At 34.5% G+C, this 18,597-nt stretch overlaps 2 protein-coding genes across 3 annotated transcripts in view; both read right to left on the bottom strand.

The window, feature by feature from the left end:
- Positions 1-18,597, bottom strand: part of LOC135221016 (uncharacterized) — a 405,496-nt gene that overhangs the window by 245,757 nt on the left and 141,142 nt on the right. The window lies entirely within an intron of this gene.
- Positions 9,764-18,597, bottom strand: part of LOC135221014 (uncharacterized) — a 69,569-nt gene continuing 60,735 nt past the window's right edge. The window contains exon 6 of the mRNA XM_064258735.1: positions 9,764-12,713. Coding sequence (XP_064114805.1) covers positions 12,402-12,713 — 312 coding nt within the window. The 3' untranslated portion in view covers positions 9,764-12,401. The remainder of the gene's footprint in view (positions 12,714-18,597) is intronic.

Genomic DNA, 18,597 nt, shown 5'->3' with positions numbered 1-18,597 from the left:
AGGTAGAAGAGTCCTCAAACTCAAGATTCTAGTCATGCAGATATGTTGCAATTCCATTATGTGGGATGATGTTCTGGTCCGCATCACATCTTCCTATAATGGGTGTTATGTCTGTCCGTCCCTCTATCATTCAATCATGACCAAACGGCTGGTCCGATGGGCATGAAACTTTGCAGGGTTTTAGTGGGGACCCCTAAGATGGTTTATAATGGGGTTTCAAGCAACCAAAGGCACCGAAGGTGCCGGGGTGCCTTCCCCGAAACAGGGCTGTTTCAACCCGTAGATTTAACGACAATACGAATTTATCATACCAAATTTTCGGTATACATAGTAAATAACATGACTTTCAATTTTCGGTATACGTACTAAATATGACTTGCTATCGAATATTGTAGGGGTAAGATATCAGCGGCACTAAAGGGGGTCGGGGTTGGGCAGTGTGTGACAGAGAGAAAGTGAGAGGGAGAGTAGAGGGAGTGTTAGGAAGAAGAAAGAGGGTAAAAAACTGAGAAGGTTGGAGAAAGAGAGAGAGAATATTTATCTGTTGCCATTCAGAGTTACCCCAGGCAGCGTTGGGATGGTCAGCTAGTAGTACTACTAATTTTTAGAGGCATCTTTTATGCACTTTCAGAGTTACAGCATCATTTGTCTAATAGTTATTTAGATAGATGCATTCCTCTTTACCAGTTCTTTTGGCACTTTCTGTTATTCTTGTTTTCAGTTGTTGCTCATGTTACAAATTACAACCTGGGATGGACACAACCTGTGGATTGGGGACCAGTGATTCTACCTAGTGGTTGCCCTCGAAAGAGATCCATTCAAATATACACTTGACCACAATCCATCGAGTTTGAAGCCAACACTGAGGACAAGGTCTGCTATGAGATTTTACCACCCTCAAGTCAGTCAAGTAGTACTCCAATTTTAAAGGTATGCCAACTTACTCCATCAACCATCAAAACCAGCATGCATTCAAAACCTGGTCAGTTTCCATGTGTTGATCAAGAACAGGATATTATTTAAGAGCAATTAGGAAAGAAACGAAAAATAGAGTACTAACTGCCCAGTTCTTCCTTGAACCATGTACCTCAGCTTCACAAGGTGCAGGAACAGTGGCAGGTGTCAAGACTGGATGCTAATTTATATCTTAAAAGTAACTTTGGTAGTGTTTTAAATTTTACACCTTCCTTAAACTTTGGTAGTTTTAAGTTTTACACCTTCCTTAAGATCTGTAGTAGTGTTTTATATTTTACGATCTGTACAGCAATTACTTTATCTGTACAGCAATTACTTTATAGTACAGCTCGGTGTGTTTGCTATCCACTCTTATGTATCAGTTTGAGTAGGTAAATGAAAAATTGAGATTAGTATTAAAATTTAATAATAGCAAGTGTGAGAAATATAATTAACTTTGCATTATAACAGGATTTTGTAAAAAAAAAAAAAAAAAAAAAAACAAAAAAAAAAAAAAAAAAAAAAAAAAAAAAAAAAAAAAAAAAGATTTAACAAATTTTAAAGTAAAACAATAAATAACATTTTTAATTTTAACAACTTTAAATATTTAATACTAGCATTCTAAGGTATATTATATATGTCATCTTCAAAATTACAGCTTTAAGCATTCAATTATAGACTAGAATTAATAAAACATTAACTTGACATTTAATTAAAATAATGACTTTCATTTTTTAGTCCCAATACAAACTTATGTTCATTAAATTTCTTGTGAAATAAGTAAATGCAAAAAGCTATAAATTAAATATTAGTTTTAAAAAATATTCTCAAAGTTAAAAACTAAAATACTGGAATGATGAAAGATTATAATATTCAAGTGGAGAGCTTAGAGATTCATTGTTAAAAGTACGGCAGCATTTCCTTGCATTTTGATTGCCCAAATAACAAGAGACCAAGCTAAATAATTAACCTGTGGGTATATGGGAGTGTGACAGTTTTTTCTTGAAAGATATCACTGTCATCTTGGGAAAAATTGCCAGGGTTTGAGGTTTGTTCTAATTTTCCTTCTTGGTTCCAGTGCAAGGTATTTTACATAAAATCATCATCATTACTGAAACATATTTTAGTACAGCTCTATGTTGCCAATCACATTTTTTTCTGCATAACATTAAGCAATCAAGCAGAGTAATTCTACTGGTAGCATGAGGTATTAAAATTTTGTTTTTTACTGTCAGTCATAGTCTGAGCTACTTTCCTTTATTATTTTAATTTTAATAGAGAAAATTTTAATATTATGGGAGATAAAGCGCTTTCCATTTTTTTAAGAGTTTAGCATAATTTTCCTCCATTTTAGGACTAGCCATACAATAGGCAAATTTATACTTTTAAGTATTTAGACATTTCGAAACAAAGGCTAACACTACATAAAAATGCAAAAACACTGAAAAGGGAAAACTAATAAAACTAAGGTCATAAAAAAGTCCTTTTTGTCCCATATTTTATGGAGGTATGTCTGCTATGCAATTACCTAACCTATACGCAGTTGAAAATATTAAGGGGAAAAGCATGTTACATGCACCCTACCTTGCAAACTTCACCCTAAATATGACACTTAGTGCTAACAAATTAGCACTATGTCTAAGGAAGTACTCAAGTGTGAACTATTCTAATCAGAGCCAAGTAGAGTTACATAGCCACTGGTCCAGACAAGAGTTTAATCAAAATAGCTGATCACTTAACTGGATGAAATATAATACGCACAAAGTGTATATTTTTATACAAGGGAAACAATCACTACACTATTGAGGTAGGTTCCTCAAAAACACATTGTTAAAAGATCAATCTACATCAACCCGATTGTGTATTACAAAGATTTAATGGGTGTATCCTCCTAACCACTCAAAAAGGCACATGCATAACAAAATTATTCTACAGGAAAAAATTATGAAAGAAAAGTAATTAAGTAACAAGATAGGGAAGAAAAGAATATGAACAGAAACAGAAGAAATTATTACACAATCATCAAGATTTCCACTAACTCCTGAGCACTTACGTAATGTACCTTTGTGTACATGCAATTAAATAAAACCATTTAAACTAAAGAAAATCACCCAATGAATGAAAAGTGCAAAGAATTGGAGTGAAAAGGCTAGAAGAGACTGGTAATAAATAACTGCACTTACATGTACATACATATATGTAATTAAACAAATATTATGTCAATAGAATAATTCCATAATGAAAGAACTGCAAAGATATTTAAGTGAATTTTTAACAGGCAGATCATAATAAACAATTACATCAATGCAGAGACAGAAACAGGCAATAAGTAATTATACCTACATAAGCTCATAATAAAAAAAAAATGAAATAATGTTACATAATGCGAGCAAATTAGGAAAGAAATTCTCAAATTAATATATAATAAAAACAAAATTATCACACACTTGCAAGTTAGATGAAAATACATCAGAAGACAAAATACACTTGGACACTTCCCTTGCAAATTTTCTGCAGAATATTCATAATATACAAATTAAAACTTTAGAAATTATCCTGTAGAATTCAGGAGAAATCAGAGAGGTTGTGATTAGAAAAGTGGTCAGAGGGTGATTGGATTGACTTTGGGTACAGGAATTTTTCAACTTGAAAAGCAGTCAAGTTTATTGGGCAATTCTGTGGAAACAGTTGTCTGTATGATAAATGTACATACTGTCCATTTGAATTTTTTTACATTTTTAACTACAACTGCCAGTGAAGAAATATGTTAATTTACAAAATCAATATAATTTATATTTGTTAGTAGAGGATAAACTCTACCATATAAAAAAATTATGTAGATATAACGGTGGTGCAAAATAAGTTCTAACATGAAGTGGAAGCAATCTTACCAACTGATTCTGTACTTTATCTGAATACTGTGTCTCTCATGGTTCAGTAAACTCCATGTATTAAACCTTGGCACATGTTCAGTTGTATTCCACATAGGAAAATGAAAAAAGGTATATCTCAGAAAATGCCCAACAGTTTCGTCCTCCAATGGACCTCTTCTTAATAAACGCTCCAAGAAGAGGTCCATTGGAGGACGAAACTGTTGGGCATTTCTGAGATATACCTTTTTTCATTTTCCTATGTGGAATACAACTGAATTACTATATCTTCGTGCCTAAGAAGATTACCAGTACTTGGCACATGTAAATAAATACATAAACTTATCTCATAATATTTAAAGTACAATTCATAATACATACTTTTAGTACAGGATAAGCAAAATAATTTGGTAAAACTTCTGTGAAAGATTACTTTCACATATTTTCCAAATGCTCTAAGGCTGCCAGCTCACAAAGGTGAGCTGTGTACTATTGTACCCTTAGGGTAAATCTTTCTGGGATTAAGAAAAGTTATAATAATATATGTATTCATAAACCTAATAACTTTAAATTACAGATACATCTACAATCAGAAAAAATTATTAAAAAATAATAATATATTAAAAAACCTAATAACTTAAAATAGCAACATACACCTACAATCAGTTATTTCAACATTAGCATTTCAGAAGCGTTTTCCAATGCTTATATTTTACACAACATGAGAGGGTTTTTTAGGCAATTTCACAGACACATATTAGTGTATACAAAATTTAAATATATTTGGAATTGCAATCAAACAGAACACTATCACATCACTATTAAGATGGAATTTATTTCAGAATGTGGGAAAAATTGGTTGTACTTCCCACTGAAAATGGCCACCTCAGCATTCTGGGAAGTATAGTTTGTATATAATAATGATGTAATGATGAAGAAAAATCTGATTTTCTTTTTTATTCCTCAGAATTTACAAAAAACTGACATGAGCAGTTCTGTTAAGAGTGAATATGCACAAGCAAGTATTTTGAACATAATGCATCTTAACCTCTAATAATATCATCCTCAAAAAAAATTATGCTGCTGTACAAAAGCTAAAGCATCAATTAAGAAGATTCATCAATATAAATAGGTTTCAAGATAGAGTAATTATGAAACACTGAGGGGATTAGAAGAATTTCAACTAGTATACAGCTAGTATAAGGAATTTAGGAACTTTATAAAGTTAGTATTTACAAGTGACCTAAGGTCTACTGTAAATGAACCTGAATAATCAAAATACTTAAAGCAGGAACACGGAAGAGACTACCCTTCCATATACTGAAACAAACTAGAAATACGACCCAGTGGTCTCATTAACTTCTCTACATACTTAATAACAACTAATATCCAATTTCCTTTGGATTGTACATTATTATTGAAACAATCTATTATGTCGTAAAATGTTTTTATTTGGGTATACCTATGTAAAAGGTATTCCAGTATGATATTTCAAAGTGAATTACTAGTTTCCAGGAACTCTTAAAACAGTGAACTGTTCCCTGAATTGGCACACAGCTATTCTATTCATTTATTATGGGAGGACGTTTAAAATAAAACTTTACATACTGATTATCATGCTTTAACCTCTTTTTCTATATTCTACCTGAAGTCATCTAGACAACAATCTGGGTACTTACTCTAGAACCTTAATTCTCTGCCATACTAACATATACAAATTATGATAATTATTGAGCAAAAATTATACTCATTCATAGCAATGTATCAGCAGCTGCACCCAAATCATTTCACTGCCACTACCAGTTTCAACTATAATGGAATGTATTCACGAAAGAGAGATACAACGGATGGAAGTATGTTATAGCTTAAAAAAGAATGGAAACTGGCAATTTATAATGAAAGAATTCGCACTGGATATGGGGATTTAGGTATTATTTTACTACGAAGCAAAAACAAGATCTTAACAGTAAACAAAAGAGCCAGTAGAACAGATACAGCAATGCAAAAATAAAAAAAAAAATTTCACACAGTACCTATGGACATGCAGACTAGATTATGTTATAAATTACTGGTGGAAGCACAAAAATTGAGCTACATATTATGTATTGTCAATTAGCCTGTACAACATTAGCTATTCATTAAAAAAAAAAATGTCAAAGAAAGGTAATACAATAATTAAATAGGACCCTACAGTAATAAAAAAAAATGTAAAATGTCTTATACCATAATAGTACTCCCTACCTTTACAGCAAATACACCAGACACTAGTATTGAGAACATATTGGGTGAAGTTACATAAGGAAGCCCACATTGCCATCTTTTATATACTTGTAATAACTGAACAGTACCTAAATCTTATTACTTTTGGTCTAACTTAAAACTTATCTCCACTGTCTGTCTTAGACAAGACCCTATAACTTCAAAAATGAAAATAATAACTTGCTACTACATACTCTGTTTGAAATGAGCCCATATTCTTTACTAAATACTGACTTGACCTTGATATGATAAATTAAACAACTCATAACATTGACATCAGTAAAATAAATAGAATTAGCACATAAAGTAACAGTTATCCTTTCTTCACATAACCCCCTAAACTTATTTACTCAACACTTCTGCAAATTGCTGTACATAAAATAACAAGCAAGGCAACACTACCATTTACTACCATCCTACTGATTATATCAGCAAACTTCATGCAATGCTTAAAATATCAAGATAAATATACAGAAGGAACCATCTTCCTTAAATCAGCATATGCAATTGTCAATACGTAAACTAATGTATGTAGTACTGCATTAGTCGATGTTTTTGTAATTAGTATTTCATAAAATGCGAAAATATCAACTCAATGTGACATAAAAATCTAAAAAGTATGATGAGACCAATATGAAACTATTTTAAGAAATATTTCAATACATTCAGTCCCTCTAAGGAGATACTTTTCATTCAGCTGTACAAAACTTATTTATGAAAAAACTCCTGATATTGGACTGTAATGTTAATTTAAAAATTGCGCGCAAATTTTTTAGCACAAGAATGGTAAATTAGAGACTACTGTACTACTGTCAATAAAGACGGTATTAATAATGGCTAACATTCCTTTTTAAGTCCATCTAAAAAGTTTTGAGATCATTCAACAATATTCTAACAGCATGTACATACAAATCGGGATACATGCACATATTACATTCTCATTCCTTCAACAAACATTCAATAAACTCTTCTCTACTTCAGTGCAGAGTAGAATTGTCTTGGGACAAGGCTTTAACTGAAGGCTATAAAGCAAATCATCAAATATTTTAAAATTATATTAACCTTCATGACCTTCAACCATTCTTTATGTATCTGCTTTTATACAGTCAAGGTGGAGAGAACAGACTATTCAAAATTGTGAAAAAAATCTCACCAGGCTATGATGAAAATATATTACTTGCGTTCCCTCTATTTGACACTGCCACTAGAAGATCTTAACGCCTTGGTACATTGTGATCTTATGAAACCATATTTAAAGTAGAATTTGCAATATGACTGTTGGCAAGATCAACTTCCTTAATATTTAAAATTTGTTTTAGCAATGATATTATCATATTCAATGTATGTAGCCAAATAATGGTTATTCACACATCCCAAATATGACTAATTTGTATTCACATTATGAAAATAAATATTTAACTTTTAACCACTTTCAAGATAGATTTTAAGACAGTTTTAGCTGTAGATTTATTAACTCTACGACCGATTGGACGTATTAAACGTCGAGTCAAAATGTCTCCCGTATGCCGATTGGACGTATCATACGAGGCTCAAAAAAGTTTTTTTTAAAAATTCGCGGAAAAATACTTATAGGACTACCAGCCGAAAACTTTTGTATCACGCGCCTTGGGGGATGCTGGGAGTTCACGGATCAAGGCGTTGTTTGTTTACAATCGCTACGCAGGCGCGCAAGCGCGAATTTCTTTCTTATCGCACTAAAAAGTATCAGTGACACATCTCGGAAATTATTTCGTCACTTTGACATAATTATTGCACCATTTAAATTATCCTTTACATGAAGTATTATATATGAAAATGTGCGCAATTTCATGCCACAATACAACTAAAAAATACTCATGATTGTAGCTTTTATCAATTTTGAAATATTTTCATATAAATAACGATAAGTGCAAAAATTTTTTTTCAACCTTCGGTCAACTTTGACTCTACAGAAATGGTCGAGAAAAAACGCAATTGTAAGCTAAAATTCTTATATTATAGTAATTTCAATCATTTGCCTTCATTTTGCAACAAATTGGACGTCTCTAGCACAATATTTCGATTTATGGTGAATTTATGAAAAAACTTTTTCCTTACGTTCGTGCGATAACTCTTCCGATAAATTTTTTCGTGCGATTGTCCTAATGTTTGCACCCTTTTTAAATTTGCCGTTACATAAAGTTTTATATATGGAAATGTGCGCACTTTCATGCACAATACAACAAAAGTAAACCCAAGGCTGTAGCTTTTATCAGTTTTGAAATATATTCATATAAATAACGTTAAGTGCAAAAATTTTCAACTTTCGGTCAGCTTTGACTCTACCGAAATGGTCGAAAAACGCAATTGTAAGCTAAAAACTCTTATATTCTAGTAATATTCATTCATTTACCTTCATTTTGCAACGACTTGGAAGTCTCTAGCACAATATTTTTGTTTATGTGAATTAATGAAGACAAAAAAAAAAAAATTACGTTCGCGCGGTAACTCTTCCGAAAAAATCAGAATTTTTTTTGTCGATTGTCGAAATGTTTGCACCATTTAAAATTAGCTGTTTCATAAAGTTTTATATATGAAAATGTGCGCAATTTCATGTAGAATACAACTAAAAATGATTGAAGGTTGTAGCTTTTCTCTTTTTCGAAATATTTGCATATGAAAATCACGATAAATAGAAAAAAAACCACGTTCGGTCAAATTTGACTCTACCGAAATAGTTGAAAAACGCAATTGTAAGCTAAAACTCTTACGGCCTAGTAATATTCCGTCATGTTTCTTCATTTTGAAACAAATTTGAAGTCTCTAAAACAATATTGTGATTTATGGTGAATTTTTGAAAAATATACCTTTCCTTCACTCCGCGCGCCGATTCGCGGCCGCAAGTCTCCGAAATACGTACATGGCATTATCCTAATATTTGCTCCTTTTCATATTAGCCTTTTTATAGAGTTTCATATATCAAAATGTGCGCAAATTCATGAAGAATACAATAAAAAATAATTGAAGGTTGTAGCTTTTTCCATCTCCGAAATATGTGCATATGAAAAAATATATATATTAAAAATTTCGACATTCGGTCAAATTTAACTCGTCCGAAATGGTGCGAAATCTGCAATTCTAATCTAAAACTCTTACAGTATCGTAATATTCAATCATTTGTCTTAATTTTGAAACAAATTGGAAGTCTCTACAACATTATTTAGAATTACGGTGAATTTTTGAAAAAAATATTTTTTGCGTCCGCAAGCGTTACGAATTCGTACATCATTTTGTGATAATATTTTTCCGGTGTTACTTTTATTGTTTTACAATGTATTATATATCAAAATGATCGAAATTTAGTGTACAATACAACGCAAAAAAAAGTAACTGGTTAGCTTTGACCGTTTTCTGCACAGCGTGATTTGAATACAATTATGTATGAATTTTTTTTTTCGCTACCATATATCGCATTATTTACATATGATAATGATATTATTTTTCATTTCTGATGGTTGCATTCTAAACTTCAGGCAATGACAAAAAAAGGAGCCAAAAATGAACTCTTAATCTTCAAAAGTAACGCGCGCTGTAATTTTTTGAAAAAAAATTATTTTTTCCACTTCCGCGCTCACTCCAAACCAGGCCCGGCATACGGGAGACGTTTTGATTTTTAGGGCTCCGGCTTAAGAGGGTTAAGATGATTTCATTAAATATACTATAGATATATATTGTTTGATGTTATTCTATATACTATATCCAACAGTTCTTGAAATCTCTTGACACTAAAAAGAGATCTGATAGAGTAAGCTCAAAGGTCATATAAAGTTAACATAGTACAGTAATAAATTTCAAACTAAAATATGCAACAGAGAGAGCTTTTAATTTTCATATACTAGTGCTCATAGCATTTTCCTCAAATGCATGAACCTAGATGAGCTTTTGAAGTAATGTTCTCAGTTTTCATGATTGGTTTACTATTTAAGTCTCAGGGTCATGATTTGTTTATATTAAAGTGTTAATGTTTCCTAATAAGCAGCCTCATAACAGTTGAATAAATTTGAATATGATTTTTAAACAGAGAAATGAAGCCTCTATTATGATATAATAAGTCCTTCTATTGATAATTATTTATTGTATAGTTACTTTGCATACTTGTAGAAGCACTGCTTTTGTAGTCAGGCACTCATTATATTATGATGAAGGGTATAGTCTGTCACCCAGATGTTGAAGTACAGTAGGCCTGAATGCTTTATTCTTTCATTGAAAATAATGGCTACATCAGCAGAGTTGCTTTTATTTCACTTTATATATTTTCTTCTCTGTGGAACATCACTTTCTTCGGTAAATTAACTGTTTTGTATGACCACTGAATTTATCAAGACTTTTGAGGCTCGCCAATGGAAAAAAAAAGAGAAAGATGCTATCATAGTAAAAGATCATAGATTATAAGTATAGTACTGTACAATATAATTACCATGTACTTTAAAGCCCACTTGCTACCAAAATCAACAAAATCCACATCTAAAGTCTGTCACCCTAGTTATGACAAAAACTACATAGATGAGGTGGAGATTAATATTATTCCTGTTCATGGTTCAACAAAACAAATTCACATTTCTAAACTCTTGCATGGCTCAGTTACACAATCTGTTCTTGAACAAGAAGTGAAAATTTTAATAATGTACTAAAGTTAAAGAAGTTAAACAGCCTAGCAAGAAGAGACCAAAGGAAATACGTACATGAAAAGTAAAAGGCCACAAGCAATGCAGCTAGAACTGAGGGAAGCTGCAGGGAGCCTTTTTTACCATTTACTATAGAGAGATATGTAATGCATACCATATTGGTAATACACTATGGGAATTGAGGATGAAAAGCCTGATATTGGTTATCAAACAGAGGTTTGAAATATTTAATAACAGCACACATTTTTTTACTCAAATATAGTTTTCTCAGATGAGTGGAAATTATGTAATACAGGATCTGTTCTTGGGTTTATACTGTATAATTGCCAACTGCAACAATTATAGGCCAGGACTCTATATAATTCATGAAAATTTCATTTTTAAGCCAATTTTTACGAATCTTGAATCAAAACAATTTCTTGCTAACAACCTGTCTCTTCAGTAAAAGTAATGATTAAGTGATATTTTTTAAAAGTAAATATCAAAGACCTTCACTTTAATTCACCTGAAATCAAAACAATAGTGACCAGATATTGAATGACAATAAAGATGATTGTCAAGAAAATGTAAGCTCAAATTAATAAAAACATACATCTACAATTCTCATCAGAACTATGTTATATCCACCTCATATGAGTACTACCTAGTCCCTACAAAAAAGAAAAAAAAAACTTACTGGTACGTATATCCATAAATGTAATTTGCCATCAATTTTTATTAGTCTGCCTTCAACACCTTTGTCATATAAAACTTGTAAAATTTTAGGATTTTTACCTATGTTTAAACACAAAGATATTATACTATCAATTCAGTACTGCCATTCAGAACAATTAGAAAGCCTTAATTGGAATACTTCACTACTTTCATGAGACAATTACCAAGAATTTAAAAAGGTACAGTAATATTTAGTGCTTTGTTCCATGAAAAAAAGAGAATATTTTCTATGTATGTCTATAGGATACTAAGAAATATATAAATACCAGTAGTACAAGTTCCCATATAAGAAACAGCACTATTGTCTCTAATTTGTAACTCTAAAACACATTCACATAGCAAGTTCTTCGTCACTTAATATGCAATAGATAGTATTTATGGAAAGTACCCTGTTTTGGACTGCATACTTAAGTTTATCCTAAGGCACATTTTATGAAAATTGCTCAAAGCTACAGCAGTTACACCAAGTAACATGAGTCTGTTCATAGCTACCAAGAAAAGATTTTATATACTTACACATGTTTATATATAAACTTTATTTCTAACATTGCAAATCCAGAATTGTCTATTAATTACTACAACTATGTAAAATAATAGGCTTATCACCTGTCATAATATTAGAAGCCATAATTGGGTTGGTTGGACCCTTAATGTAGGAAGGAGCTCAATTATGTAAAGTTTTTTCCTTGCTATGTATAAAACTGAAATTTAGATATAATCAGTTTTAACTACATGCTAGCAATTACTGTGTACTAAATCTATTTGATAGAACAATACACCTCATGCAAGGTAAATTCTCTTGTCATTTTCTTGGAAAATACAAACTTGAAGGGCTGGAATGGAGATGATTATCAGAACATTGTCACTAAAATTAATAGTAAAAAAGATTTAAAAAGTTCTGATTCTAGTCACCCCACAGTACAAAATCAGATCATGGTTATTAACTTCCTCGAAGCTTCAGAGATTCTTGTCTTGTACAAATAATGCAATAGTATCCTCTTTGAGCTAAACATATAGCATGGTAGGCATGGCTACATGGGAAAACTGTAACACCCCCTACACTCACCAGGGCCTCCTCTGGAAGCCTTAATTGACAGAAGTGACATATTCCTTGTAAAACTTGACTTCGCACACCCCAATGGTGGCCAAGAGGTGAAAAGGTTGCTGATGGCTCTTTGTTGCTAGTTGGGGGGACTGATATATTTTCTTGCCCTGTTGAGGATGGCTCAGATCTTCGGATTGCCTCTGCAACCTAAGAATGAAGAAAATATAGAAATACGTAGTAATAAGTTTTAAAGATATTTTACATTTATATCCAATATGGATACAAAAAACCTGAATTGTACAATAGTATATGACTTCCTGAAATATCTAGGGCATCCATTTTAAGCAACTGCATTTTATTTTATACTACATTTCACAACAATCTGGCAAAATTACATAGACTTTGTAACCTTAACCATAATAAAACTAAATTTGTTTCACAAATGCACAGGCTTAAAATACAATATTGAATAATATGAATACTAACACAAGGAAAGAGAAAGTAAAGAAAACGAGATGAAGTTAAGCTTGTGCCAGTCACTGCATCAGGCTATGAATAATTACTTTTAATTCAGAAAATGGGCATATTTTGTGAAGGACAAACCTCTCCACACCATGATTCTCATTTATTCTGGGGTTCAGAAATTTATTTTATCATTCTCATTTACTGTACAGTTCAAAATTATGGTTTTGTCATTTTGGAATGAGGTATGGCAACTTTACAAAAGTTATCCACTAGTATAGGACTATCAAGATACAATCTCCATGGTTGCCAGATCAGCCCAAGAACACTATGTTTACAATTAAATTACCTCTTAATACCATATCTGTTTGTAGATAGATTGGAAACTTTTGAAATAAAAATCTATCATATCCTGCATTTAACCCAGTTTTTGAAATACCACTTCCTAAGAATGAGTTATGTCAGTTTTTACTGAGAATAAGTGTAAATGTACAGTAATTAACACATGAAAATGTTATTTTTATAAAAAAAATAAAGTTTTATTTTATACTTACCAAGCAATTACATAGCTGTAGTTTCCCTACCACGACAGACCAAAATTCATACTTCGTTGTGGCACTGCCATTGTCTAGTGCAGGTAACAGGGATCTGCCTACTTTCAGGAGTAACGGGTATGATGGACCAGTTGTCTCCAATTTGTTTTGGCCCAAAAACCATCCACCTGTGGGAAGAGGGTGGGCTTTGATTATGTAACTGCTTGGTTAAGTATAAAATAAAACTTTATTTTATTATAAAAATAAATTTTTATTTCAGTGTCTTACCAAGCAATTACACAGCTGATTCCACATTGAAAGGAAGAGGGATGTGGATTAAGTCTCAATTCAAAAAATATGAAAGATTTCTTGAAAGGTCAAAAAAACTGTTAGCACTGACTTGTGCCTGTCATACCTTACCTAGTAGAGTGAGTGGTTGCGTGAACGAGTCACCTCTATACAAGAACAAAAACGATAGTCACCTACACCAAACCATAAAATTCAAAACCCACCATAATTAAAATAACTGGCAGGTACCTCAGGTACTCATTACCCCTGGACTTCCCTTTGATCAACCTTGATTCAAGGCGAAGATAACAGAGGAACAGACCACCTCATATGTTACCTTTCCCAACACCATGCCCATTAATGGATAAAGGACCAAGAGCATTACAATTCACAAATACACTTTCCACTTCTTTCAAATAATGCATGGCAAACAATGACCTTGACCTCCAAAACGTTGCTTGAAGAATAGCAGATTACCACATATTATGTCGGAGGGCTAGTGAAGTGGTGACTGCTCTAACTCATGAGCTTTTACTTTAAGCACTGCTAAGTCCTCCTCTTCTGTCTGATGTTGTGTTGGGCGGAAGGGTTTGAAGGCTGAGCTCAACAGCCTTTTAGGACATCATCTAAGTTCCTCCTCTTCTGTCCGATGTTGGGTGGAAGAGTTCGAAGGCTGAGCTCAGCACCCTTTTAGTACATCATCCAAGTTCCATGAAACAGTCTTTCGGACACTTGGAAGTTTCAAATGATCTAATAAAAATAGAATGGTCATTGTTGGAAGACAAATCTGGGCCCCTGTGCCTGAACACAGAGTTCAACATGGCTCTATATTCTCTAATCGTGGGAGGAGACAAGCGTCTAGTGTCTCTCAGGAAAAGAAGAAAGTCCGCTATTTCACTTATAGAGGTCTCAGAGGAGGAGACTTTATTCTGTCTACACCATCTTCTAAAGATTCACTTAGACTGGTATAGTCTGTCAGAAAGCTTTTCTGCACTTCACATTAGCTTCTGCAGCTCGACGTTACAAGCCTTTCACTTTAATGAGGCTCCTGACAGTCTGAAGCCTGTCAGGGCCAGAGCAGACAGTCCTTGATGATACCTGAAGAAGTGTGGATGTCTGAGAAGTGACTTCGTTTGAGGCAGCAATCTTGGGAAATACAGGAGTAATTGAAGGAGGTCTGGAAACCTTTCTTTCCTTAGCCAGAATGGAGCGACTAGTGTAAGGGAGATGTTCTGATGGAACATGACTTTGTCACCTCTCTGATCATCCTAAAGGGGGAAAGACCCCATCCAGTCCAGCAACATCACATCAGTAGACCATGCTAGAGGATCTGGGACTGGAGAGCAAAACAAGAGGGAGTGGTTGTTCTTTGAGGTAGCAAAAGGGTATATAGAGTTTCCAAAGGTCGATGCAGGTCCCAACATCGACAGTCCATTCCGGGGGAAGAACTTGATGGCCTTGGCTCAATTCATCTGCCAGAACATTCATTCTCCCTTGAACGAAGCAAGGGATGAGGGCAATCCAATTCCTCTCTGCCTAAAGGAGTAGATCTCTTGAAGCTTTATAAAAGGTGAAGGAACATGTCCCCCTTTTTCCAAATGTAGGACAAGGCAGTGGAATTGTCTGCGGGCACCGCTACTCCCTAGTCCGATATCAGGTGAGCAAATGCTTGTCGCCCCAGGTGAACCGCCAACAGCTCCCTTACATGTTGATGTGTAGAGATTTTTGTGCTTCTGACCATCTTCCTGACACTCCACTTCCCTAACAGGGCTCCACAGCCTGCGTCTGGTAGGGTGCAGAGGCCAAAGAGAGTCCCTCCTGAATACTTTCCCTTGAAAACCACCAAACCAGATCTTTGATTTCTTCTGTGATATGAAACACTGTTGAGTCCAGTTGAGTCCTCCTGGACCAATTTGTCTTCAGGAAGAATTGCAGGGGTCTCATATGAAATCTTGAGTTTGACGAACTGTTCTGCTCGTGCCAGAGTTCCCAGCAGGCTCATTCCCTGTACTGCCTAACAAGATGGGTGGGTGAGGTATTCCTGAACCAGCAGGAGACATGACTACTCTCTTCAGGAGAGAAAAACCCAAAAAGCTAGAGAATTCAGTCATCCATAAATAGAGAATGTTCTGAGATGGTACCATCTAAGGCTTTTTCTACATTGATCAGAATGTCCAACGACTGCATCAGGAAGAGGGTCCTCTCTAAGTTCTTTGCGCACTGGCTTTCCGAAGAGGAGTGGAGAAGCCAGTTGTCTAGGTAAAGTGACACTTTGACTCCTAGAAGGTGGAGCCACTTCCCTTAGAGGGGCTGACACCTGAGTGAAAATTTAAGGAGCCATTGATAAACCAAAGCAAAGTACCCGAAACTGGAAGGTATTGTCTAGGAAAACAAATCGAAGATATTTCCTGGAGTCTTGATGAATAGGGGACAGGGAAATAACCATCTTGCATATCCAGGGACACCATCCAGTCCCCCTGGTGAAGAGATGCTAACATTCATCGAGTTGTTTCCATATTGAATTTCATCTTGAGGAAGAAAAAGTTTAGACTGCTGATGTCTACGATAGGCCTCCATACCATCCCCCCGATGCCTTGGAGACTACGAAGAGTCTGTTGTAAAACCCCTTGGACGATTGGTTGACAGCTTCTTCTACTGCCCCTTTCTGAATGAGAACCTGTACCTCTCTATTGAGAGCCAAAAACCTTTCCAAGCTTGGAGAGTAGGCTGTCAACTTCATGGGTACTTTGGAAAGAGGGGATTCTTCCTTGAAAGGGTTCTGCTCCCCTGTGGCTCCATTCCTCCCCTGTGGCTCCATTCCTCCCAAAAAAGTGCAGTCTGGCACCAACGGGTACGCGGACTGGCACATCACTTGGTAGAGGGTTTTGTGAAGGATTTCAACATGGTCTTTGAAGAGGGTCACAGATTAGAGCAGGGTCTGGCGAATAGACTGTTGTACCAGAGTTGGCAGTAGTATATAGTGAAGACTTGGAACGCTTGTTGACTGGGCTAGAAGTCGTGCATTGACTTTTTCTGCAGCACAGAGAGAACCTTGTTTACAGTATCCTGCAAAATAGATGGTTCTTGTCCTGAGGAGAGAACATAAGGGCCGACTTCTGTGACAAGGTTACTCCTTTTGTGGCTAAGGAACACCAAAGTTCCTGCTTCTTCAAGATGCCCATTGCAAAGAGAGAGGCTACTTCATCTGATCTGTCTCTAATTGACTTATCAGCACACAAGAGGACACCTATCCAGTCCGCAGCAATGTTCTCAGGAAGGATAGAATAGTCCTCCGTCTTCTTGGCAAAAGCCCCAACCATCCAGTCCAGGAAAATAAGTATTTCCAGGACTTTAAAGACATTCCTAATCAAATGATCTAGTTCATGAGAGGAGAAGTAGATCTTGGCTGACGAAAAGTCGGGCCTGTGGGTGATATCAATGAGACCTAAGAAGTCCCCCTGGGAGGAGGCAGACAGCATAGAAAAGATACCTCTTCTTGAGTAACTTTGAAGGAGGAAACGTAAAGGTAACTTTCCAAGATCTCTCTTGTTGGCCAATCACTCTTCCACATCCCGTAAAGACCTTGGGGCAGAGGAATGACCAACTTCGGTAAGCACGGGTTTGAGGACTTCTTCCACATGAGGAAGGTAGAAGCTGGTGAACTAGGAGGTGCTGGTACAGTCTAACCTCTTAAATCTGGAAACCTTGGGACCAGGCAATTGCCAGACCACAGAAAATCCCAGAATATGGAATACATCCCTAAAAAATTAAGCCTGTAGGTAAACATAGTCTTGCAAGGTATTTCCACATACAAATAGCCTAGTTTCTGACTTAGCCTGCTACTTGGCTATGTTCTGACTTCTTTTTTATTATTTTATTACTCATAAGTTTTAGCTTCATCATTTTATAATGTTATGCTGTATACTAATTTTCTTTAGTGCACTTTATTTAACACATTTAGCCTACATTCCCTAGTTAGCCTAATCGTAAGTCAACTAGCTACAGTAATAAACTTCTCAGAATCTGAACATCATCAGTGACTTTCATATCCTAAAATTCGTATCTTCATAATTATCGCTATTAATTTCTTCGTCATTTATTTTGATTGTAGAGGATAGTGGGATGAAAAAAAAATGGATGAATTTCGGCAATCACAGTGCATTTGAATGTTGGCGACAAAACGTAAACAAAGCATACTGGCGCCATTTATTGAGGAAAATGAAGACTAAAGTATTCGCTAATGAAATAAAATTTTTTTAGTATAGATAAAGATTTATGCTTGTGCTTCTTACCTCTAGCATCATATGATCTCATGGGTGGCATATCGAATAGGTAAATAGTAAGTACACAGTCACATAAAAGAAATTATCAACACTGTATCACTTACCTCAAGCACAGAGTAAGGAATTCGTGTATGCCAAATATCTCATTGTTTAGATTAAAAGTTTTGACTTGGTAGAGACTTTTTAAGTGGATATTTTAAAAAATATATTTATTCCTTTAAGGTTAATATAAAAAACATATTTGACTTCACATATTTTCTCATTAATAACAACTATTTTAATAAAGACAAAGGAGATATGGCATAATTTTTGCGGCCTTGAAGTTGTAAATAATACGTGGCGCTACTTTGGTGGTAGCGCAATGAACTAACGGCGGCTGATTTAAAATCAAACCAAATCACAGGAGTTCCCGGACCATAGAATGCCAGTTTTAAGAGGTTCAACTGTACAAAGAAATCCAGAAAATTATCCAGCAGGTACCTCAAGAGACTCTAGTAAGAAGAGGCAGGCACAAAATTGTAGTCC

This window comes from Macrobrachium nipponense, chromosome 2, assembly GCF_015104395.2.
Source record: "Macrobrachium nipponense isolate FS-2020 chromosome 2, ASM1510439v2, whole genome shotgun sequence".
Lineage (NCBI taxonomy): Eukaryota > Metazoa > Arthropoda > Malacostraca > Decapoda > Palaemonidae > Macrobrachium > Macrobrachium nipponense.
This window is presented reverse-complemented; position numbering and strand designations above follow the sequence as displayed.